Source organism: Pholis gunnellus (genome assembly GCF_910591455.1).
Source record: "Pholis gunnellus genome assembly, chromosome: 13".
NCBI lineage: Eukaryota > Metazoa > Chordata > Actinopteri > Perciformes > Pholidae > Pholis > Pholis gunnellus.
In genome coordinates this window covers 16,239,278-16,266,281 of record NC_136540.1, presented here as the reverse complement: position 1 = coordinate 16,266,281, position 27,004 = coordinate 16,239,278, and the positions used below count along the sequence as shown (strand labels likewise).

The 27,004-nt window shown below is 41.1% G+C and overlaps 1 protein-coding gene across 1 annotated transcript in view; it reads right to left on the bottom strand.

Moving 5' to 3' along the window:
- pcdh1a (protocadherin 1a) overlaps positions 1-24,107 on the bottom strand; it is a gene marked incomplete at its 3' end in the record, with an annotated part of 72,932 nt that extends 48,825 nt beyond the window's left edge. The window contains exons 1-2 of the mRNA XM_079171475.1: positions 23,301-24,107; positions 20,159-22,345 (exon numbers count right to left, since the gene is read on the bottom strand). Coding sequence (XP_079027601.1) covers positions 20,159-22,345; positions 23,301-24,095 — 2,982 coding nt within the window. The 5' untranslated portion in view covers positions 24,096-24,107. The remainder of the gene's footprint in view (positions 1-20,158; positions 22,346-23,300) is intronic.
- Positions 24,108-27,004: the final 2,897 nt, after the last annotated feature.

Genomic DNA, 27,004 nt, shown 5'->3' with positions numbered 1-27,004 from the left:
TGAGAGCTGAAATTCCTCACTGCAATGCTTTAGTCCCCGCTCTAAGTGCTTTGTTTGGACTGACACTTAGCAGAGAGGAAGAGGAGACAGGAATCCGATATTTAAATGAATGTTGTTTGCAGGATTTTCTGGAGTAAAATAGCAAATATTACATAAATATGCAAGCAAAACATAGAAACAGTACAAAGGCATTGAGGGCAGCCTTGTTTGCTGTTAATCCTTACTTCTAGCTGATTGACAGTATTTATTTGTGCTTGTATAATTCATCACAGATTCCATTACCCGTGGCGAGCTGTTCTCTTAATGGCGCTGCATATCGTGCCTGCCCAAAGGAAATGGTGTGGCAAACATGCACATTTTGCTTTTTATTTCACTCTCGACTCCAATCGGTATATGGCATTGACCATGTGTTGAATAATATAGCCTACTATTTGTTATTCCAATTACATTCGGTACACAGTATTTTTTAGCTCTGCCTGATGGATTTGCACTCATCTAATGTGCGCAGTGTACTGCTGCTTTACAGACTCAGAATTTGCATTATAATGATTTAGAACACCAATGCATTTTTAATGCTCATAAACAAGAGTGTGTGCACTGTGGCTTTTTTTTCACGGAATATGTTTACTCCACCATTTAAATGTGTGTTTGGTCGAGACATTTGTAGCGGCTCCTTGGTGTGAAATTGCCCTCGCTTTTGTATGAGACTAATCATTATGAAAATGTGTCTTTGCTGAAACACAAATGCATTTAACTAGAATGTGAGGTGTTATAAATACACTGACGTTGGTCAGAGCGATGGTGCAAACTGGGATCTGGATGTAAGTTTGCCTTCCAGAGAAACTTGTAATTAATAATGCTTTTTTGAGACCTAATGATTTGATACTGACTGACAAAACTTGAGGGATTTTTGTTTTTCACGCTCAATATCTCAGATACCACTGACTGTTTTTTTTACAAAACTTGGGGAAGTGCTGCATGTCGACACTGCATTTGAGCATTTTTTTTTTTTATATGTGGACAGATTGGCCCAAGGGGGGTGCTATGCTTTCCATTTGGTTATCCATATATTAATAACCTGTCACTGAAGTACATTTTTAAAAATGGCACACGGTAGGACAGATCATGCATGATACATTCATCCTGATATCATTTTGTGTGCTATTTCCTACATTAATATTCAGAACTGGATTTATGCTGGGCACTGAGCAGCCAAAACACACAATCCAGCTTCATATTACATTATTAAAGCGAATGGTGCTGTAGCCCCGTAAACAAATATTTCTAGACATTGCGATTGTGTAAAGTGCATCTCCAAATGAAAGTACCTATTAGCTTTTCAATACGTTTTCTTCTTTTTCTTTTTTCTGCTTGTTATCAATGAAAAGTACACCTGACAGGAGACCTCAAATACCAACACAAGGCAACTTAACTCACACAATGCGTCCACAACAAATGCATGATAGTCACACAAGTCTCTTAAGGTATTAAGGTGGCCCTAAGCCTTTATCTTATCAGGTTCCAGTCCAATACACAGGAGGATGGGGGGCGGGGACAAAAGGAAGCCAAGCAATTAATTGTCTTCTCTGCTTGGCATCTCATTTCAACACCCCAGAAGGTCTATTACAGGAGCAAGACAGTCATTAAACCTCAACAATAATCACTGCTGAGCTATGCCTCCATCCTTCGTGCTACTTCACTGTCTCCTGCTTAATGGCACTCGGCTATGACAATTCCACTCAAAAGCGATAAAATGTTGATACATGCGAGGACATTTATAGTATTTAAATGCCATGTTAGTCGCATCGGTGACATGAAACAGAAGTAGGGCAGTAACATTATTGCATGCTTGAATCAGTCTATTATTAAAGAGACTAAACAATCCCCCACAATGACTTCATAATAGAACGCAGCCGGACCTCTTCAGATGCAAAACCTCCAATACTCTCAAGCCACCGGAGCACGAAAGAGAATAGGAGAAGGAAATAGCGGGAGGCAGAGAAGGAAAGTGAAGTGGAAATGTAGGACAGGGGGACAGCGAGGCTGAAAAAGAGCTTGGTGGGTGAAAATGAAGAAGATGCGGGTTGAGGGCGCTCAAAAAGACACTGGTGGGGGGAATGGGGATGAGGCTGAGGGTGAGAAAGGAGTTTAAAAAGGAATAAAACTGGCGGTTGGGGAAGAGGAGATGGTTCATTTGTCACTGTCAGATCAGTTTGTTTCAACTTCATAACTGCAAGTACGAGATCTGGCCCACAACCCAGCCAGCTCCCATAGCTCCCCCGTTCTTTAGCCAACCACCCATCACCATCTATCCTCCAACCTCTGCCAGCACCTGCCCTCCCTCCAATCGCTGGAGATGAGGATGCAACCCGTGCTACATTGAACTCCCTACACACACAATTTTGTCTGCCTGCGTGGGCATGCTCACTGAGCTTAATCGAATGTATGTCCCAGTAACAGTAGCAACCTATAGCCCGGAGTAAAATCATCTATCCAAAGGCACATCTGAATGATATTAGCATTTCTTTCAGAAGCTAAATTAGTAAGGCATAACCAAGCAATTGTCTTTCACAAAGCTTGCATTCCAGATAGAAGATTAATGTTTGATTTTGCCTGCACGTCGAAGGAATACAGAACAGCTGCTTATAGCTCAGTTTGACCATGGCCCCTCTTTCTTCTCTATATGTACCTCCTGCAATGAAGCGGATGCACCGTGCTGATATAGCACTCCTGGATGCGTCACAGGCAGAATTCGACAAATTTTCATTGGCTGAGTGTGTACCCCAACCTGAGCCCTGTAATGAGGACTGTGGCGGTGCTTTCCAGTAAAAACCTCTCAGTTGGAGGTTAAAAAACACTTTCTTTGGCTCAGGAAGCGCGGTGTGTCTGGCATTCATATTGTTCATTCCCCGGTGGGTAATGTTTCCACACATCCTTCACCAGGTGTAATTAACCTGAATTGTCCGTGGTGTGTAGGTAAGTCGGCAATTACTGCACCTAAATGCGCGATGCTTCTGCTGCTAATGCATTTATCTAACGAGCAAGTCAGTTTTCAAAACAGTCAGGATTCTTTCTTTGGAGTCTTTTCTTTTACTAAAACTATTTCGAGCAACATCGGGCTAACGACTGCCGGGCTATTCATTCTCTTTCCTGTTTCCTGCTGCATATTACGTGCCATCTCATTTCCCTTATTTGTTACTTTTCTTTTTTTTCATATTTTTTTCTATAGTGCAATTCATTCATGTCTTTTCAGCTTTTTATTTTCCACCCAAACATCGTTTCTATGTCTATACCAACCTTGAAAAGACCAAATGACTGTTAGAACTGCTGAAGCTATATTTAACAATACCAACGTCGATGTCAATCAGGACATATTAAGTATTTCAAGGACTATTTTGAGACATTTTGCTTGGTTATCGTGAGTTACATTAGAAGATCAATAATATTCAGTGAATGTACTGTTGTGTGATCAATACGGCGAGTGATAATGTTGTCCACGGTGTAAACATTCTGCTTACAATCCCACAATGAAATGCATCCGATTTTTATAGATGCGTCTTTTTGCAGCTGTTCTTGATCAAGAAAAAGCTCCGAACTGCTCCACAAACTTTCTATTTTATATATATCTACACTTGTTAGATAGACACAATTTGCACTTTCCCTGCTAACAATCGTTGTGCCGAGCTACAGTAACACCTCCTCGAGCTTCCTCTGCTATCAACGCATGGAGTAGACACATTTATTTTTAAAGGTGAGAAGCTGTAGCATGTTAACATGTTCTGGCTGTTGTTACGGGTCAAAAGCTGTCAGAAGTGTTGCACGAGACAAAATGTCCCCTTAAAGGAAAATTCTACATAACATGTAATTGTCTTACAACATAAGAAGTGTTACATCTCGACTATTTCCACTAATAAAGTACAATTAAATTATTAGAGATGTTGATGCAATCTTCTGAGTCAGATTTAAAATGTTGAACTTAGTGAGATTATTTACTTTTGACAATGTTCTTTTCTTCCTGCGAGCAGTGAGGTCTGTCATCAGAAATGTAAATGGCGTGGCCACATTACTGTTGTCTTCACTATCTAACAATGCATGTGACAATCTTTTTCATAACACTCATAACGCTCATCTTTTTTTGAATTAGATTCTGATATGAAGTCAAACTGGTCGCAACCCTTTTCACAGAGCCATCCTTATTGTTCTTACATATATCTATGAAGTCTGTTTTACACGTCACAAGATACATATGCTGTTAAGAAACACAGCATTGCAGATTCATGATAGTATAAATATGAATGAATGAAATTTAAGGGAAATATTTGTCCGCAAATTACACTGTGGGAGATAATTAGAGGTGTGAAAAGGATGCAAGAAACACGTGTAATGTGAAAAGAGGAATTAACACTCGGGAACTCTTCAGGTAACGTTAAAATGATAATGTTCATATGAATATCAGAATATATGATTTATATCTTATTAAATAAATAGCATTATGAATGGATTTTCTTTTGCCATGTAACCTTTCAGAAGCAAACTTTACATAATCCTGCAAGTTAAACATATAATTGTATTCTGAGGTGCTGTCACGCCATGGCAAACTAAAGCAATAGAAGTGCATGACATGCACCATGTACAATAATCAGTTGTAACATCTTGTATAATGTGTGTGAAGTACATAAATATAAAAGAATCTTTCATTTTCACGTGTTCATACGTCATCACCTCTTTTTAAGCAACTAAGTTAAAGCAATACAAAAAAAAGACATGCACTTGTAAATGAGGCTGTAGGAAGAAAATGTATATGCTTGCTGCAACTAAATAAGTTTAAAAAAAGCATGGAACACAGGAAATAATTCATATTCCCACAACAGTTTGTCGCAAGATGAAATGTTTCCCCAAAGCTAATCAAAAAACATCCATTAGAGCAGTGCTTCCAAAAGTGTGTGTGGCAAACGTTGGGTTTGACGGGAGTGTGTGGTTGCGACACTTCGGATTGCTTTAAAACCCGAGGTACACATTTGTAGCTGTTGAAGATGCATATTAAACGGCACAAAAGTGTCCCAAAATACCAAATGGCATGTGGGGATGTAACAGCCCCACAGAAATACCCCAGAAATAGCAATTTATGGCCAAGTCAGGGATTCACCTTTGACTTGATCTCGGATTTAGAATTTCAAACTCGCTGTGAAAAATGTGTCTGCCACTGGAAGATTTGGGTCAGGCTCATCAAACATAATAAGCAGCGCTCTGATCACATGAGAGGCAGTATGCTGAATCCTCTCGGCTGTATGCAATTGTTCCAATCGAAGGAGGGCGAAAGAGCTGCCATTTGCCGAAGAGCGTCTTCAGGCAGCTACAAAAGACTGAGCGAAATCTCAGCTGGGATCCGTTTTCGCTCAATAACGCTGACGCCAATTCATATTTCTCGTGGTCATTTGCATTATGGGCTAGTTTGATTACTTGACTAATGAGAGCGATAACTGTATAGTTAAGATGGCCGTCGCCAAACGTCACTAAACTTGAGGATGATTAACGCTGACATATGACAATTGCAATTAAATGTCTGAAGCTATTTAACTATGTCGCAAAAAGGCCGGACACCGTGTAACAATACGTGACACATGGCTCTGAATGACAAATCAAATAAGTTTTACACCATCTGTAACTGTGCACCTTTGTGGCTGACTGGCCTTAAAGGTGTCTGTGGGCCAGAGCACTACCCTAATGGACCTTAATGGGTTTTATGGTGCACTGCAGGCTTCTAATGGGGTAGTATGTCTGATGGGGATGCTGCACTCTGGCCCTCCTGGGCCCTGTCTAGGTTCCTAATGTGACCTGAAGTGAAGAATACATAATGTATCGCTGTCTCTCTAAGTCAGAGGTTAATACCCAGAGTTAAAGAAAGTAAAGACTTTTGGGGGGGGGGGGTGAAAACAGGGAAATGTGAGGTTGTGAGAATGTGCAAGAGCAAAAGACACAAAAAGAGAAGCCCAGGAGTCAAAGCAGCGGGAGAAAAAAAAAAATAGCATGGCATATTATTGAGGGACACTTTGGTGCTAAGCTGCTTATTGATAAAAGCACTAATCTGCCTGGCAGAAGGTAAGGAGGCTGGGTTGTGTGGTGATATAATATCTCAGCTAAAGGCAATGCCATCAGGGAGCTGAGCCTCCACACAGCTTTACCTAACTGAGTTACTCATTTTATTTTTATTTTTTTTTACATAAAAGACGGAATCTGACCATGTGCCCCTCGCAGAAAGCATATGCGGCTGAGGAAAAAATGAGAGCAGATCAGTTTGAACCGCCGGCTTTTCATCAGACATTTCATCAGACTTGATCAATAGGGAGAGACCGTCACTTTTTAATATGTATATAGATCACCAGCGTCACTTTAATTATTTTCCCTCTACATCAAAGCGCAAGTCAGCATTGCCGGGCATTTTGATGACATCAAGAGGGCTGGCAGTCAGGGGCGAGCTGCACGGAAAGTTCAATCACAGTCGCCATTCATCAGGAAGACTTGCATTATACGGGTCCTTTGCCCTTAAATCAATACATTGTTACATTATTAAAAGCATGTTTAATGCATAATCACCGCATTAAAGCTGACATGATGAAACAGCATTCATGAAGAGTGCCGTTAACTGAAAATCGTGTCGGGGCAAATATAATCTACCGTGGTTACCAAAAGAAATATTCTTTCAGCGAATAATGTCATTGGCCACAAAACAGGACAATTACCTTGGTTTAGGGTTGCATTTCGGCACAATACACGGATGCGTTAAGCTCCGACACAAACGAATCCTTTTATCTCTCCTTGTTATTTTTTTATGAGCAGAGACCAATGTTAAGAACGCGCAGGTGACGTCGGGAGGTTTCTCATCGACAGCCGCTGCTGACCGTTGCTTTGGTTCGTTGGTTAATGAGCTCTCTCCGACCGCTGACGGTACTCGGCTAAAGATTTGTTTGTGGGAGAGAAAAAGACGACAACACATCGCTCTGTAACTGCGAGTGATTTGTGTTGTTGTGGAGTGGTGACTGTTCTCTAGAGGAATAATGTCGCTGATTTATTCAATGTGTGCATGCTAGTTAACAAACCCAAGTTCTGAATCAGGACTTTCACTGTTTGGATCAGGTCATTTGTGAAAAACCTGCAGTAAAAGTCAGAATAATATCAGTCGATATCAATCAACATTTCATATCTTTTGCTGCTCATCACATTTCCAGGTTGTAGCTACAGGTTGTGGAAATTCATTTTTAATATATTCATATTTAATGTCGATTAACCTACTAGCCACCGCTAAAAACTGTACAAATTCTAGCTTCTCGCCCAACAACAGCTGATCACAGATCTACACTGAATCTTTGAGTTGCAGTTGCTTATAACTTTAGTTACTTGCAAATTGTGAACGCTAAACTAACAACCAAGCATTATGAAAACTAGAATGCTTGTTTGGGAACACTCTATATCCTGCTGTTGAAGTGTGAATCCCCCTGCCGCAACACTTCTGACATAAAGGAAATCTGTTCACAACAACAGTCGAACTGGAAGTAACAAGTTTTACACTGTTTACTAATTCCATGCACCAAAAATCGTCAACATAAGCCCAGTAGTATCACACTTCACTGGCACAAGTCGTGTTATGTTTTTTAAAAAAAATAAGAGTGCAAATCGCAATGTGTGGAAAGTTACAGATTTCAGCTTTTTGCAATGAGCTGAGCGAGAAGACTCGCCAGATAGCGATGGACGCTCTGCTTTAATTATGCTTTACAGACGGAGAGGTACACTACTCCCTCCTGTGCATTGTCTTGGCCCGTTATCTACACCCGTCGGTCCTACCACACTGTGGCTGGGGCGGCCAATCTCAGAGGGCCAGGTCTAATCATTCAATCTCGAGTGAGGTGCATTGGAATCAATCCTAATGTCCGAGTTCAAAGGATGGTTCTCTCATTAGGGCAAGCCTGTTAATTGAAGTCATTTGCCTCCCTGCTGTCTCTCTTGCCCTCACCGTTGTTGATCAACCCTCCAGTTAGAGGCCTTTTTTTTATTGGGAGCATTGTGAATCAATAAGTCCTCTGTTACCTAGCTTGGTGGGGAATCTCTAAAAAGAATCTGCTTTGTCTGCAAGTGCAACTGTTTGACGATAATATCTCATCTCCAACTTTTTTTTGACCATGCAATTGGTTTTCTAAATCATGTTATACTAGTTAATTTGGTTGAAATCGATTGAAATTCCTTACAATTAAATAAAACACAAGACAAGAGAAATAAAAAAAAGCACCTGACGATGCAAAGTAGACTTACTGCATTTTGTTACAACTACTACAAGTACTAGTCTACTACTCTGCTACTGATGTTACTTGATGTCTGGTGATCCTGTCACACATCCCCATACAACACTCCTTAAAGGCCTTCGTGCCTTAAAGAGAGTTAAATAGATTAAAGTGATTGTTAGTAACATGGAGTGAGGTGCTGTATATTTAAACAACTACATTAAACAATAAATAAATAAATAATAAGTGACTATATGCAGCATATATACAGGCAATTGACAAGATGTTGTCAATTGGTGACATATAGTGTTAAACCTACGGTCATTTCAACATCTCAGTCATTGGCAATTTCAGTTTGTGGGAATTAGAAACCCAATTTAGACTTTTAAGCCCTATAATAAGCATCCTCCTGCCTGATAAGCACTTGTGGTGGTGAATATGTAAACCCAAGTGTGTCCAACTTCACGTCAGGATCCATGGATTCGGACTTTGAGTGAAGTCAATTTTTAATCTTCTCTCCTCAGCTACCTGGAACCCACCAATAACTCTGGCACTCCAACTCGTCTGCTGGTGTAAAACCAGCAATCTGCATGCTAATGAGAATCACATGCATCGAATGGGATTTGACTTGTTACGCCACAAGACCTTAAAGAAACTCTGTTGGGACAGCCGATTGGCCTCTGAAGAATTAGGAACTATCCTGATATCTCCGGTATTTAATAAGTGAACATGAAATAAAGCGGCATCAAAAAGAGTACATGGAGAGTGGCAAGAAATTGTGAATGTGCTGAGTGCAGCAGGAAGCCTGTGCACCCAGCGTTTCCGCATAAGCCTTGATTATTGAGCTGTGCCATCGTTTATATTGTGCAGATCCAGATCGCACAGCTGACATCCGTCTCCGTCTACTGTAACTCAAGGTAACGCACACCCTCTCTACCCAGGCAAGATACTTCAAAGGATGTCTGGGGATGTTATGTGAATATTTTTGGCCTCAATCTCCACCTGCCTAGCGCAGTTTTTAATAGCAATGAGCAGACACACCAAGGCAGATATGAAGGGGTGGAGTTTAAGGATTTGAGGCTCTAGCCCACTAGATATATGCAAAAGGATATTACTAGAGCAGTAGAATTAAAGTAATATTCATGGCAGATCAGCTTGTTGTGACTGTATTCATTTTAATTTGGTCATTGGCTTAGACATCGGCCCTTTCATGTCTGTTGTAGTGTTGACTTGTGTGTATGTTATGCAGAACCAAAGAAGGAAATCATTTGAGATTGTACGCATGCAGCAGTCTTTCCCCGGCTTGCACAATCCGAATACAGCCTTAGTCTTTTTCTCTTCATTCATTTTAGAGGACAGTTTCTTTTCCACCGGTAGTGGTGTGAATACATCGAAGTTTTGGATTTTGTTTGTAGTGCTGTTTTTTGGCGTTGTTTTGTTGGCTGGCTATTTTCTGTCAATGTGCTAAATGTCCAAAAAGATGCCTGTAATGCAGTTGCACGGGCTTGGCTGCTGGAGCGATGGCAGCAGTTCCAACAGGCGTACCTGAGAAAGACCCTGTGAAAAATGAATAACAGAAATGTATTTGACATGCTAAATACAATTTGTTGTAGATTGCTGTAAATAAATGAGTGTGGCTTACCAACTAGGAGATTAAATGATGTTTCAGAAACATCTGGGCTGCTAACCCAGAGCCTAAGCTACAGACCGCTGCCACAAAGATTCTGCAAAGACACTCTTTCTCTTACTATTGATTTCTCTTAAAAATTGGATTAGCTAATACTGACAGATTACCACAACATTCGAACAGTTATCGATCCAACTAGCTGCATGTCAACCCATGTCCTTCCATCTCAATATCCAGCGACCTCCAGAATTTACTATGAATCACATGCTATTTATTCACAAGAGGACTTTAATCTGGTACGTGAACAAAACGGTGCTGCATGCTTACAGGAGATTTGCTTTTAAAGTTCAGAGAAACTAAAGGTGGCTAAAGGACAGATTCGCCATTTTAAAAGCTTTGCTTATACGTGACCATTGTTTTCTAGTGAATACTCACTTGGTGTCTGATGTAGGTCTGCTAATATGGAATGGTTGCATTCTGCCTATAATGGCGAAAATATAGTAGCAGTTACTTGCATTGATGGACAACATCAAGACGGACGAGTTGTTGTTTATAATATGTTCACGTTTTTATATACAACCCTTGAAATTAATTAATTAATTAATGTAGTATACAAGTTTGTGTGAATATTTCTATGTGGAGAGTTGCCCACATCATTTGTGGGAGTATAAAGAATATTTGATTATGCTTTCACTTAATTATTGTCTCAAGGGGAAGTTGCCAGTTTAGTGTTCCTGTTCAGCCATCCTAAACAAAATGAAATTAGAAGCACACAGTATTTAAAGCCGATGCTTCAGCAGAAAATAATGAAAAGTCTCGGGAGTCTTTGGCTTCATTTTCTTATGGGGGGGGGGGGGGGGGAGAAAAAAAGTGTGGATAGGAGTAGCTTAATGTAATTCAACAGTATAATGCAGGGCTGTTGGTATTTTCAGTTTTTCCCTCAGACAACTTGTGGATGACACTCTGCTTATTGTTGTACTGGCAACCTAAGCACCAAGGTCTTGTTGAGACAAATGTACAAAATGTTCTACTTTGCACTTAACGCCACTATTATATGACCGGTAGTCCTTCACCTGAAACTCAATACATCTACAGTACATGTTCCTCCCTGTCCAATTCTCCCATTCACAAACACTTGGATTGCTTATATCTTACTTTGAATGCTGACAGCCATCTCAGCTCAGCATGTACATGTACCAAGAGTCCTGGTACCCACTGCATCAGCCTTCTCATTTTTCCTTTCAGGTTCACATTCAGACAAAAGCCTCAGACTGTCTCATTCTTGTCTCAGTGAATTCAAGATTTTTTCCTTTTCCTGTCAGTCCTCACCTGCACACAGTTCTCCTGCACTGAAGATAACCTGACCCTATCATTTATCTACCGAGCTGCTCCTCACCATCAATTAGTCCCTGTATTTGTGGAGGGCTGCTAACTGCCAAGACACGTTGGCTCTCTGTCCAGCCATTTCTCTTGTTACGTGAATGTCTGACTTGCAGTTGTTGATGTGGTGCCTATCTGCCGATTCTACTTAAACTGCCCTTTGACCAATCTGCTGTACATCGGTGTCTGCATTCGATGTGTCACTTACCTGAATGGCGACAGTATGGTTCGGCCAAACTATGGCCCGAGCAGTATTTACCAAAGCTGGGTGTGAGGGGGAGCTGCAGGGAAGCATCCTGACAAACACGTCCACGTCTTATTTTGTAGCCTTGAGTTATGTGCTTTCTCCAATAGTGCCAGATTCCCAATTAAAAAGTACTCTAACCTATGAAAGCTTCCTCCTGAGAATCTACTTCTGTCATCGTCATGACTACATTTGATCCGGCATGCCTTGGCTCCATCAAGTATGGATCAAAGTACCATACATTCATTACTGGCTTCTGCTCTTAAAACAGCCTCTCGGTGTTTGTTTCCATGTCAGAAACTTCCCCTTATCAAAGCCAGAAACCATCACTTTCTTCCAACAATCTTTGTGGTTGGTGTTTTAAAAGAGATGATGGTACTCCTAGCATATAGACTTACTTCATTATAAAATGTAATAACATTTTTAGATTGCATATTTTAAAATGAATTAAATTACATGTGTGTTTAAAAACTTAAGAAATAGACAATATCCCATAATGACAGCAACAACCACAGAGTGTAGCGTCATTAGCTGGTTTAATAGTTTGTCTTTGTGTGTGTATATATATTAATAAAAAACACAATATTATATGACTGTACTAGCAGTACTTATAATTATTAAAAAGTATAAATCAATTCTAGGTTTACTAGATTATAAACTACGGTCACCTCTTTATTCAAGGAGGTTTTGGCACCCCAACAAACAGTTTGGGCAAACATTTGGAAACAGTGTTGTTACGATGTGAAATGGAAGCAGTAATGGTGACTAAACAATGTCCAGCACTTTCAATACAATGCAGTGTACAACACAATGTATTGAATCACGCTTTTACACTAAGAGACAGTAAATAAAACATGCAGTGCTGGCTGGGTAAATTATTCCAGCATCTAAAATGCTTTTTACCCCGCTTTCCCTCCAGCCTTCCCTTTCTCGGTAATCAGCCAAAGCAAATGTGTGGTGCACAAAGAGCCGTGTGTGTGTGTGTGTGTGTGTATATATCTCTGTGTCGTGCCTGTTTGAACAATACTGGAAGGCAGATTGGAAACCGAGATAGGAAAACATCAGGAAAATAAGTCAGCTGTTGTACTTGCTTTCCCAACTATTCACCAAAATGCAGACGACATATTTTGTTGATGGCTTCTAGGTGTCACTGGTCTTGAGTGCAAGAGACAATAATGTGTCAAGAGTGTTGAAGAACAATTGCATATTTTGCCTCCGGCCTCGTCTGTAATACACCTCTGCTGAGTTCAAACAGCAGTTTTTTGGGGTAAATTGGGCTAATCCATGCTCAAAGGGATGCCTAAAGTTCACAAAGCGTGGGCCCTGCTTAACAAAGAAGCAGGTTAATTAAGACTCACAGTGACTCACTCTTCCCACTTTCCTGCTCTCAGAATCCACTTGGCTTTAAGTGACTGCAGACAGAAATGGAGATGAACGTGTGGCCCACAGGGGGGACAACACTCATCCATTTTTCATAAACAAAGCATTTTAATAGTGTGAATGTATATAAAGGATGAATTTACAGCTTTCCAGGCAGTCGTGATTGCCACAGAACTCTGTGTTTCGTACCACTGGGCCTCATGCAAGAACCACGGGCACTAACAGATTCTTTAAGTGGCTCGTACAAGTGATGATTTAGGAGAACTTGTTGTCGTCATAAATGTACTCGTATTTTTTTATTTATTTTTCTTAGGTACGAACACAATTTACGAGTGGTCCAGACCTGTCGTAGGAGTCACGAGCAATTAGTCTGCTGTTATACGTTTTTATCTAATGGATTGTATATTTAATTACTTTGAAGCCATTTTTTGAAAAATCTTTATGAATAACACCACATTAGCATATTGACATTATCCTGTTCGAATCTGAAATTAAAATGACAGGCTAATATGATTCTACATTTATTCATACAACCTAACATTATCAACATTCATTTAATTAAACTGACCATTATTGCCATTGTGTAACATAATACAATATCTCTGCGAGCATCATAAAATGTTTTACCCCGTCCTGTCGCAGACGTTTTCCATGTTAAACCATTTTCCTTTGTTATTTCAATCACGCTGCGACCCAGAGGTGGCACGGCATTAACAGCACTCGTTTCTTTTAGCGGGTCCCTTAACTCAGCCATTGAAGCTGTTGCAAATTTTAAACTTTCCTTTATGGATCTTCGAAAGCAGGACTTCAATATTGGACATATGGGGCAATATATGACCTTATATGGTATTATTGAGCCGTTAATTTAGCTATTGCTATTGCAGCTCGCAGCTAACGGCATTAACAGCTCTTACAGTACACACTACGGTGTGCTGACAGAGCTGACAGTGTTTGTCTGCTATGTCTGCAAAGAGATGCTCCGATTACAACACATACAGGGAGGGCGACTTCGTTCTCTGGCAGACGTATATTGCACCTTTAAGATAAGAATATGAAAATGTTCTTGTGTGCGATCAAATGTGTTTTGCTCAAATGCACGATTCTCATTAAGCGATGTGTGAAAAAAGGTGTCAGCTCTTGGACCCAAAAGGGCTAATTATCAGCTCTATGGCTAATGTGAGTCACTGGTTTCTCCAGCAACCAGCATGCAATATCATCCAACAAAGGGTTGAAAGGGGGCGGGGGACTGAAAACTACAAAGATAGTTTATTATGTAAAAGGCACACAAACCCCCATCTTTCTTGTTTTATAAATGTAAAGCTCGCCAAGTCACTTCTAGATACAGCTGCGCAACATCAGCAGCTGCAGCGTGACACTTCATCTTTCATAACAGCAACTTTGAACAGAGTAATAGAGGGTGCACATTTGTGTTCAAACATATTTTTCACATTAATATATTATAATGTTAATATAATAAAGTGGTAGATTTCCGATCATAACTCAGGAACATGTATTATTTGCAATGTCTACTTGATTTGTCGACACTGCACATGCCATGCTCTGCATTATGCATAGATGTATTCCAGGCTCAATAACTAAAAAGTGACATACACCTGAGAGAGTTGTAACTTGCCAAGACCCTGAGGACAATTCCCAATGTCTCCACTTTAATTATAATATCACCCAAACAGGTGCAAGCAGTATGAAAGTTCAGCACCGGGAAGCTCCAGCATTCATGCAGAGAGCTCATCCTGTTTGTTTAAACCTAGTATAGAAACATTTTGTGTTTGTTTGTTGGTACATGTGCACTTGTTGAGGTATTTTCCCTTGCCAAAAAAACAATGTTTTTTTCATTTCAGACATAGAGTAAAATCACCCAAAAAATTTAAATTCAGTATTTCAAGCATTTAACTCGTGTTTGGTACAATTCTAAAGAGTGTTGACAAAGGACCACTGACGACAGGAGCCTGTCTATATCAGCCTCACACGGGCCTTCCATCTTTCGCTCTGCGCATGATGCAATAGTACTTCAACTGCACAGAGGCTTTAGAACACTTGGAAGCAAAAGAGCACTGTCCGTGGTTCTGAATTGCACTGGATCTCGACACATACAGTACATGAAAACCATCGGTTACAGCTGTGGTTACAGGTTCCAGATGTCCGTGTCTGTTCCTGGCATTTACTGGTTTGTTTATTTTCTGGAACAAGCATTTTAGAAAAAGGATTTGTTTTGAATTTTCTGTGAGGCAATGGGTATTATTTCCCCCCAACTATTTTTAGAGACAGTATGTCTGTTGTAATATACTACTACCCCGGAAACCCCCGGCATTTCAGGAATTCTGTGCCAAAGTGGGTTAATCTAAAGCAATTAAAAGCTGAAAAAAAAATCTCTACAGAGTCTTGGGAGAAGATCAAAATGGTTCTGAACTGATAGCAGTTCTAACTCCTAGTGTAGAAAACAAAACAAATAATGCACAGATATAGCTGGCACATACTTCATAATGCTGTGATTAAATTAGGACATTTCAAACATCTGTTTGGGTTTTGGCACTGTCAACAACCCATTCTTGAGTACACAGTATTTAAATATGCTGCTATTCAGCCAGGCTGTTCTCAAGGCTAGCATTTATGTATAAGTCTAGATGTTTCCTTCCATAAAATGAAAAAAAATCCTGGTTTGAAACCTGATGAATGAAGTCATTATATTATCATTGATGAATGTGTGCACTATATTGTGCCTGGAGTAAAGAAGATGCAGCAAACATGAAGTACATTTAAACAAATGAGATATATATATATATATATATATATATATATATATATATATATATGTATGTGTGTACAATATGTCTAATACTTGTCTCTACTACTAATCTATATACTTGTATTAGGAGTGGAATAATATCTATATATATCTCTACCCTACCAATACGAACCAAATCATGAATTTGTAAACATATTTGTCCTCTATGTGGACTGTGTGCATGTATTCCTCGTACCTAATCTCATCGAATAACTTTGCGCTCTGCAGTACACTCGGCACAAAGCGCCGAACAGCTCAGCGCCACTGTCAGTGCTAGTTTCAGACCGACGCAGTTGCCATTTTCACTTCCAGCAACCAAGTAGCAATTGCGCCCTTCTGCAGGGCCCGTGGGCTTGTTGGTCTTAAAATGAAGTGAGGTCATTTGTGGCACATTTTTGTCTCATTGCTCTCTTTAAGGCAGCAGAAACCACTTGAATCATTGACCAACAAAAGCCTGGTCAAGTGAAAAGGGCGCATGGTATAGCTATTTCAAGAGTGCATAAATGGGGTCAAACATTTTTCATCTCCTGCAGTCTGGTGAATTTGTATGCACCAATTGATGGTGGAAATTTTTTTTATTCATGTTCAGGAATAAACAAAAATCCTCCGTACCACAATCAGAGGCTTCCCCATAACATGTTTTTTTTCTAACCAAATTTGTCAGGATGAGTCCACTTGTGCTGTTTTTTTCCACCCCGTGTGGACAGTGCACCACAGCCTCTGTCGTCTCCTCTCCTCAACCCTCTGTGTGTGCGAGTGTAGAAGAAGGCTATTTCATTATACTGTGGGCCCTTCAGAGGCTGAAGTCTCCGCGCATTACGCACCTCTACTCCGGCAGTGCCTGGATGCAAGCATGTGTGAAATGCAGCCTCCGGATTCAGCACCCCCAGTCAATGGACAGCGACAAATAGTTAACAAAGTGCCCACCTTATCATTTGACATAATATGAAACGAATCAATATAAGACAATTATAGGGCTGTATCGAATAGTTGGAAGCTTTGAAGCTTCATCCATAACGTTGACATTGAAATTCTAAATCAACGTTTGAATGCTGCGCAGCTTTTTTAGTTTTTTGATCGTCTATTCATTGTGTTTAAAAGTCAGTATTTCTGCACAGTTCCAGATAACGATTAGGCTACACACATTGTATTTGTATTGTACTATTTGTAGAGTTAGATTCCAGTGGTGGCTGAGGAGGATTGTTTCTTGACGCCTGTGATCCAAACATTTCCAATAACTCCAGATCGTTGTTAAGTCCTACAGTCAAAATTCATAGAAAAGAGATAAATGCATTATGTACTTATGTAGTGAAATACTTTGCTGCAATCCACATTTGTTGCAGTTCAGCCTTTCAAAAGCAACATTTTCACTGAAGAAAAGCGCTAGCTTCTTCAATTTGCCAAATCCACCATTTAAAAAGAAATGCACGAGGCGCATCTGGCTTTTATACAACCCCTTTGCCTTTTGCGCCTTACTCTGCACCCAGATAATGATTACGTAGCAAAAGTGGAGTTGGACACACCCTAATGCCCTTTAGTCCATGCGCTATAAATCGTTTAAATAGGGCCCTTCATCTCCAACCCAATCAGCGTTTGCACCGATTGCAATTGTCTTGGCTGATTCCTATTTTTTTTAAAGCCTGACCAGCCGATTCCAATGTTTAAAGACTCAGATTTTTATTCTAAGAACTATAAATGACAGCAAGGGGGCCGACAAAGTTAGATTTTCAAACACCTCCCGAAAAAACATATTTCACATAACTATCTATTCAAGTATCTCGCCAAAAAAACACATTTTACAAGATTACATTGAAACACACCATGATAGCATTATAATATACCTTTGCCCAATATGGAGTAGAGCTTGAACGCACCATAATGCAAGTTATTATAACCTCCTTTAACGTTAGCTGTTCAGCTCCATGCTGTCTGATTCATTTAGTTGTTCCAAACTTTTTTAAGATTGTTCCTCCACTGCTTATTTTGGACTTGCACTTCTGACAAGTTGTGAACTTTATGTTGTGTATCTTTGTGTGTGTGGCTATGAAGTTACTGCCTGTAACATCATGCGGCAGCAGCACACGCGTGTTATTAATGTGACCGGCAGAAAATCAGAAAGATGAAACTGACCAGCTGGTCACTGATCAAAATGTTTGACAAAAAAAATCCTTCATATATTCAGTGTGCTCATATTCTGTCAACACACAGGCTTAAACGTTGAGACATAACATTAAGACGTTTAGTACAAACCCAGACACACCAGACCCCAATGAAAAGCCATTGTCAAAAATAGCACAGTTAATTAAAGCAAGGGCACCACTCTACATCTGTCACATAACTTGCCAGTTACTTTAATTATATATTTTGGTCAATCTGTTCGTCCTGATGTGAGAGGGGATGCCATACATGGGACAACATCTGCTGAGGTATGTCACATGAGCGTCAACATCTGTCCGTGTTTTTACGCAGCCTGTCCATCACTGGAATCATGTCTCATACGCATTTATGTTATCATTTTGAGAAACCACAAACACTGTGAAGTGCTTCGAGCTTACATCTGTACCGCAGTTACAATTAACACTTTTTTACTGAGCAGTGAAACTACACACAAACAGAGAGATTGGCACTACATACAAATACCCAGACACACCCCGTGGCTTGCAGTCATTTTGGTCCCTTATGTTGTCCATCAAGGAGACAGTGGTGACTGTTCTCTCAACTGACTCCACCCCATAAAGGCTTGTGATCACCGAAACTGTCAGCAAGCATCTGCTGAAACTACCAACCAGCCAACTGTGATACTGGCTCTGAAGATATCTCCACAGAAAAACGTGTCACCTACACATGTTCAGAACTCAGTGGCATATTTTCCACTTCTATTTTTAAGTGTTTAAGTGCACATTTTTAAGTGTCAAACTTTATCTGCAGTGCCTTGGACAATGTGAAACGTATGACACTGTGATCTAACATATGGAAGTGTCTCGAAAGCCAATGTCAACTCGCCTCGGATAAAAACAAGTTGCGTATACGTCACTGTTGAATATTTTCAATATAGAAAGGAATGGTGGTTTTTGAATACCACTGTAGCGACATGCATATTGCAGTGTTGAAGCTATTCATTTGTGTGTGATTCACAAATATATCTGTTTATCACCTAGAGGTGGAGAGAACCATCAGTCATGTTCGGTTGCTGATCGTAGACGCACTGCATTTGTTTGAGAGGGAATGTAGTGGGCGATCCCTTTCGATTTGCGTGCTCTTTGGAGTTGTGTGATACTGTTTCTACATCCTTTGATTCATGATTTTTTCTCCTCGAGTAGAATGACAGTTTAGAAAAAGGGAGATGCATTTCAACAGTCCGCCTATAGCTTCTGTAATAAACTGGTGGGATCAGAACGTTATTATTCAAGGATAATGGTCGTCTGCCTTATCCCAGTGAACACACACACACATACATACAGGTCTACACTTGTCCAGTCCAAGACGCATATTCACACACTTGCAGATGACACAGAAACCTAGAGACACAATAGCTTTCTATCCCTAGACTCTACAATTTTCCTTTTGTAATCCCCCTCTGAGTCTATTCAAATTACTGTTTCCATGGCGATTGGAGCCTTGCCAAATGTTGTACAGATAAGAGGAGATAAGAGCATAAGGAGCAGGGAGATAAGAGCAAGTGACCCGGGGAGATCAGAGCACTAGAGGTCAGGCAGAAGAGCAGAAGTAAGTCACTGAGAAATGGACCATCCCAAGCTTAACTCCACTGCTAACCCCAGGAAAAGAAAACTAAGTACAAAGGGCCATCTAAGTTCTCTGGTAGTGCAACGTTTGAACACCAACTTGGAGGTGATTTTTGCAGCAACTTTCTTTGTGTACCAAATTTAACCCTCAGGAGAAGTAACATGCCCGCAGAAAAAGGCAATAGTATGACAGCATGTCACTGCGCATAAATATTAAGATTAACTATCTATAACTGGATAACTGAATTATAATTACGCCCAAAGCATATTAATGTTGTCAATTTGACCAAAGAAATGTCTTAGTGGCAACAAGAATACCATAAATACCATGTCAATACATTTTAAACAACTTATATGTTTTTCAAGTGGGAGTATACATGTAGTCTCTCCTTAATCTGCCACCGCACTTATTAGGTACAATTCTGCAGAGCTGCAGAAAATAAAATTGTGAAAAAGAAGTGATTTACATTTATCTATAATTTGAACTGCTGGCACACTGATAACATCACAATTGATGATAGTTTACAACCTAGTCCGAAGAGAGGTGTTCATTCTCTCAGATGTTTTAAAACTGCACACTATAAAAATAATTCTTACATTGGGTCCATCTTAGGGTCCATCTTACCCTAAAACAATGGGACACACCAACCATCCACTCCTCTAACAGACCATCGAGACAGAAGTTAATTTTGTAGGATAGGTCTTTACCTGTTTGTTGCTGTACTTCAGTTGGCTGGTCTTGTAGCTGTAATCTGAATACTGGTCTGAGCCGGTAGAGTTGTCATCTCCTCCCGTTCCCACAAAGGTGTTGGCAGCAGGAAGGTCCTGGACAGCTTGATGCTTCTGTGAGGCTGAAGGGGATTGGGCCTGCAGCTGGATGGAGGGTAAGGGGGAGTTGGAGCGGTAGTGCCTGCCTATATCTGGGCTTCCGGGTGAATATGTTAAGGGCAAGTGTATCCTGGGGCTATCATTGACTCCATCAAGGTTGAACTTCAGACTCTTTTGAAGGCTGACTTCCTCATCTTCCCCGAGTGGTTTTGGGGACTTTTGGGGTTTTCCTTTCCTTCCTCGTTTGCCTTTGGCATTCTTTGGCACCTGTTTGGGTGCATATAAGTCCTTTGTTTCCTTCTTGCCAGCCTGATACCCACTCTTAGTTTCTCTCTGGATGCGGTGTCGAACAAATACCACCACCAAGATCAACATGACAACACCTGCCACACCGGCAAGGCTTCCGAACAAAATGTTACTACGCTGCGCAGCAAAACCATTGTCAGGATCACCAGCAATGTCCCTGTCCAGTGGAGTGTAAAGACTGTGTCCTACTAAGGCCTCCACTAAGCTGACATTTGAAATGGTTTCATTGACATAGATGTGGACCAGGGCGGTTGCATGACGTGCAGGCTTCCCCCTGTCACTCACTCGCACCACAAGACGATGTAGTCCGCCATGTTTTCGCGTCATCTCTTTTGCAAGAGTGATCTCCCCACTGGAGGGGGAAATGCGAAATAACTGGTAAGGGTTTCCACCAGCAATGCTGAAGACCAGCTCTGCATTAGGCCCACTATCCAGGTCTTCAGCTTCCACTATCTCAACATGGCTATCTGGGGAAGCTAGAGGTGACAAGCGCCTGAAAGAAGAATTGGAGGGCTTGGTGACTACGGGGTCGTTGTCGTTTTCATCCAGTACATTGATGGTGATGCCCACGTATGAAGATCGAGGTGGCTGTCCTCCATCCACTGCTTTTAGACGGAAAGTATAGCTGCTTTCTTTCTCCCGGTCAAATGAGATGCTTGAAAGAATGGTGCCTGTTCCATTTTGAACAACAAACTTCCCTCCATCAGGCTCTACAGAGAGGTGAACATGAGCGTTCTCGCCTTTGTCCACATCCAGGACTGTCACCATGCCAACTGCACTGAGGGGAGGCATGTTTTCCAAAACTGAAAAGCTGTAGCCACTAAGCATGAACTTGGGGTCGTTGTCATTGCGGTCAAGAACGTTTATCACAACAGTTGCTGTTCCTTTGTGAACAGGTGACCCTTTATCTGCTGCGGTGACCCGGAACTCATAGCGTTCTTTATGCTCGCGGTCAAGCGGGCTTCGGGCTCTTACTTCGCCCGTATTTGGGTCAATCTCAAACAGACCTTTGATGGATGAGTCTGCCACAATATTATAGAGGAGTTCTGCGTTGGTGCCACTGTCAGCATCCGAAGCTAAAACATCCAAAACCCTCTCCCCTGGTTGGTTTTCTTCGGCAAAATCTACCTCAAACACGGTTGGCGAGAATATTGGAGAGTTGTCGTTCACATCAGTCACCTGCACCTTAAGAGAATTTGTACTAGAGAGTGCCGGATTTCCAGAATCCACAGCCACAATCTCTACCCTGTAATCCCTAATCCTTTCGTAGTCGAGGGGAGTGGTGGTCTGCAGGAAATACTTCCTCTTGTTGTCACTGGATGAGTCGCTGGCAGGGCGGAGCTGGAAGGGCACATCTCCTGCGACCACACACGTGACCACAGCATTCTCTCCCTCATCCTTGTCAGACACTTGCACCAAAGCAACAGCTGTTCCAACTGGCATGTCCTCTGAAATGTTAGCCACTCCTTCACTGTGTGTCACAAGCCCAATGCCACGAATCTCCACAGCTGGAGCGTTGTCATTTTGGTCAGTCACCTCTATAGTTACAAATGTCTTGGAGCTTTTAGGTTGAGGACCCTTATCCCTCGCCACTACATAGAAGGACAAGCTGCTGATTTCCTCCCTGTCCAGAGATCCTTTGACATAGATAATGCCAGTGGACCGGTCGATACGTAAGAGTTTCGGCACTGGTTCTACTGCTTGGTGAAGGGTGTACTCAATTTCTCCATTAGGGCCCATGTCAGAATCATTTGCTTTGACCTACAATGAAAGGAATTCTGTGGTTAGAGGCTTGATTTATGCGCAACAAATTGGGGTTAGAATTAAAAGGAAGCCAGTGTAGGATTTTCTCTATTGGTCAATGAATTAATTAATAAATGAATCAATGGATGTCTGATGACTTCAAAGCACAGCGAGTGAACAGCTTTATTTAGGGATTTTTAATCATTGCCCATTCTGTCTGCTTTTGATGGTTGTGTCACTCGCCTTTTTATTTCTCTTCGCCCCATTACTTTTATTCCGGAAAAAGGGCGAGAGAAAAGGTTCAGATGAACACATGTGGCAAAATATTAGGGCTGCTATTTCTTTCATGACCGTACAGTTTCACAGTGGGATGCAGAGAAAATCCTACACTTGCTCCTACACTGCGACATTGTGTAGCTCTAATTCTACTTCTGCAAGTATAATAACACAACAAAAGAAATAAGCAGCTTAATAACCTGTACAAATAATATAATAATAATCCAATACTTCTAGCATTTTTGTGAAAAGGCCTATTGAGGTAATAGGTGTGAAAACAAGTTACAAATAACAGTTTTCTTTTAACGATAATGAAGATTTGTGAGCTGACAAATGTTGCCTTGGTTCCCATGAGTTCTGCATTTGAGGTTGGATTTTGAACATTCAGAGTTATAAGGCTAGTTTTAAATCACAATGGCACAATAAAAATATCTCTCTTTGATTTAGATTTTCACATTAAGACTGTATCTGAGGAATAAGCACTGCACAAACAAGACGCACAGACTCATTTTTCAAAAACATCTTGATAAATTGGCTGAGCTTTTTTTGAGTCGGTTTCTTGTTGCTGAATACAAAACTCTAAATTGCACATCAAGCAGGACAAACAATTTTGGTTGCAAGTTAACTATTTACTTCAGACTGCAATTTCAATTTAAATGAGTTCTTATGAGTCAGTATATTTACATCACAATCTTACCTGCAATACAGAGTGCCCCACGGGACTGTTTTCCAACACTTCCGCATCATACGTGGACCTTTCAAACTTTGGAGTGTTGTCATTGGCATCAGTGACTACCACTCTCAGCAGAGCGCTGCTGTAGCGCTGTGGGTTTCCTCCATCCACTGCCTTGATGGTGAGGTCATAGGAATCCTTGAACTCACGATCTAGGTTGCCCAGGACAATGAGCTGTGGGAGCTTACCCCCCCTGTCTTCAGCCACCTGTAAACCAAATAGGGTTGCCGCATCTGGCCCTGCAGTCAGAGCATAATCCGCCACTCCATTCCTTTCTGAGTCCCTGTCTGTAGCTAAAGGTATGGAGAATAGCGCCCCCATGATCGTATTTTCAGGGACAGAGATGGTGAGCACAGAAGAGGGAAATTGTGGAGTGTTGTCATTGATGTCCTGTACCTCAATGCGTCCTTCAATGAGTCGGGGGCTCTGGTTCTGGATCAGATCTGTCACCGATACTTCAAATTCCAGGTAGCAGGGCTTACCCTTAACAAGGGATCGACAGTCCCTCAGGGTCTCTCTGTCTATAGGAATCTCTGTGGTGAAAATGTCTCCAGTCTTTCCATCGACGCGAAGGTAAGGGGCACCCACCTCCAGCTTGTAGAGATGACCAGAGTCTGGCAGGCCCTGGTCTGCTGCCAGGCTACCAATAAGAGTGTTGGGGGGCTGCTCCTCCTGGACCCGGTACAGGATACTGCCTTCAGCAGAGCCACAGTGCAGCACCAGGACCCAGAACAGCACTACTTGTAAATTCAGTTCCATGAGGTCATCAGAAGATCTGCCTGCAAAATAACAGAGTATTTGTGTCAAAATGTTGTTTCCTTTTCGAAATCATGTGTAAAGGTTTAGCTATAAAACGCCTGACAGCTGTACCGAGCTCCTCTTATGAAAAAGAAAACACAGAACTCATATCAACAAGTCAGACTGGAGAGATACATGGATCTCATTGTTAATAAGTAGTACCAAAAGCAGCAGGTCTAGAAGCACAATATAATAATTAGACAGCAATAACAACACAGGGAAAAGTTAAAGTTTAATCATAACTATTTTTCCGGCTTGGATTCTTTTCAGTCCCAGGGCTTCAATATCTTCAATGAGAGTCTCGGCTTTACAAATTTTATGTAGAAATTATTGTAGGAACAAGAAATTGTATCTTGTGAGCTTAGACACAAAACAAATTTAAAGGGCCGGTGTGGATTGCATCGTTTCAGCTGCGTAATCAAGTAAAAGTGTAATACAAAATCAGATTGCCCAAGAGACTCATTTTTTTGGTATTACACTACTAGACATTGAGTGGTAAAGCAAAGCGGCTCAAAAGTAACCTGCATAAAACACATCCTCCAACATGAATCCGCACGAAACCTGCCAAGATAGGGTCCAAAGTCAGACTGATCTATTTCATTGCTGGAGAGGCCTCAAACAGCAAGCGCTTGCACGCTAAAGGTTGCGGAGGTAATGAGATCATCACGCAGATTTATGCAACTTAGCCATCATTATCACACGCAGCTTGAAACAATGCACAATGCAGACATTTCCATCCACGTTCCATTGCTACTGGCTAGCTCAAACACTCTTAATCATTATGTTTGATTTTGAACCTTTCAACTCCGTAATTACGACCCATTACTTTAGTGTCTGCTTTGATCTATATACCCTCTAGCTAAAGAAGTCTTTTTTTCATGCTACAATGATTTTAGACTACAATTATTTCCTGTGTGTGTGTGTGGATGTGTGTGTGTGTGTGTGTGTGTGTGTAGAGTTCTATTGGTAATTGAAATGAGAGCAGACGGTGAGGTTAAGTATCAAGGTCCAGTACTCTGAAAAAACATATTGGTGGCAATATTTTAACAGTTTTGTGTGTATGGCGCATCTCTGAGTGTCTACAACATCCCCATTTGTTGTCAAAAAGCGATGTGTAGTTGAAGCATTGTGTTACCTTTAAGGATAGAAGAAACTTTAATAGAAAAAAAAAAAAAAAAGAGTACAGGTACTGGATCTAATCTCGGCTGGTACCCTGAGGGACCCTCAGGGGAAAATAAGTGAGATCAGCGCAGCCTTAGTTTGTGTGCTTGTGAGAAAGATGAACATGGTCAAATTGTGTGACACTGAGCTCAAATCACTACATTTTGCATCTCCTCACAGGAAACAATGTTCCGGAGAGGAGCAAGGAAAATGTGTATTAAGCGAGACAGCAGAACACAAATATACAGAAATCCAATGAGAAATCCAATTCCTTTTGAATACATTAAAATTGGAAGTGCGGGTTATTGATGCACTAATTGCTCAGTTATCGATGTGTCCCTTTTTTACATTTGCAGGGGGAGCCTCGAGTCAATGTGCCGTGAACGGTGAGTGTGCATTTTGTGTGTCCATGTGTACAGGGAATAATAGGCAAGCAGGAGTAAAAACATAATCAGCGGGTACATTCTGAAACGCATTTCTTATACCTACAGCTGACAGTTCAATTCAAAACATCATACTTTGCGGAATAATTATAAAGTTAAGGTTGTTCTAAATCAAATTGTACATTGTTCCTGTTGCAAACCCTGCTTGAACACAAGAGCTTGTAAAGAGGTACGCTAGATGACGAAAAACGTGATCATACTTTTACAAAATAAGTCTGTACATGAACAAGTCCACAATGTTACCGTCACATGATACATGCTTTAGCTTTCTTGACACTAGCATCATCTTTTCTCCGCCTCCTAAAAAAATAAAATAAAATCACTGTTGAATTTAATTTGACAAAATGGCCATTTCAAAATGAAAACCACAATTAATGTCATAATGTTTTGTTTGGCTGTAACTGTCCCTCCCCCCCCCCCCCCCTGCTATTACAGCCACTTCTAGAATGAACAGGCGTGCTTTGATAGTGACATGATTGTTATGGTTGATGACACTCATGACTTAATGTCTTCCAGTTGGCCTCATGCCTGTCTTCCAGATGGCACCGTGCCTGGCAGCCACGGCGAATTGGTGCTCTTTTTTCTTTGTTTACATTGACGTTAAAATTCATGTTGTTTGTGAAACATGCGTTCTGCCATCACTCAGTGAGAGTCTCTTATCGGTTGAATATTATTGACACCACGCCTTCGGGCTTCTATCTCACATTTCTCAGCTATCTCACAAATATTTCATCAAAAGCTTGACAGCAACCGTTTTCTTTTTTTTTCTTCTCTTTTTTCCCCCTTAGATCAAAACACTCTGAGGTGGTGGCGAAGGGGAACGAGTGCTCATATCTAGTTCACTACTGGGCCAGTGCAAGTCTCACCATAGTGCACTACCTGAGCGGCAAAACGGATGAATTAGAACTGCTGAACACAACTAGGCGTGACATTTCCTGCATCTCAGCGCTTTTCCTCTGAAAAAACTTGGTTATCATCTGCCACACCAGATGGTGTGGTAGACCCACAAGACTACAAGCTGATTCAGGCTGATCGCGATACAGAACTCAGCATAAAATCAAAGGGAAGTACAAGAAGTTAGTTCTTCCGGGGTGTTTTAAATGTGTCCGTCACATTACAGTTCTGGTCGACCACTCTAACCATGGCTTCTGTAAGGACTGGGTTTTGCTAACAGAATGCCAGTGTGGGTGCAGATGCTAGAACTTAGAGCTTGCTAATGTTTAGGTGACCCCTGCAGTACTTCAAGTTGTATGAGGGAAGTGCACA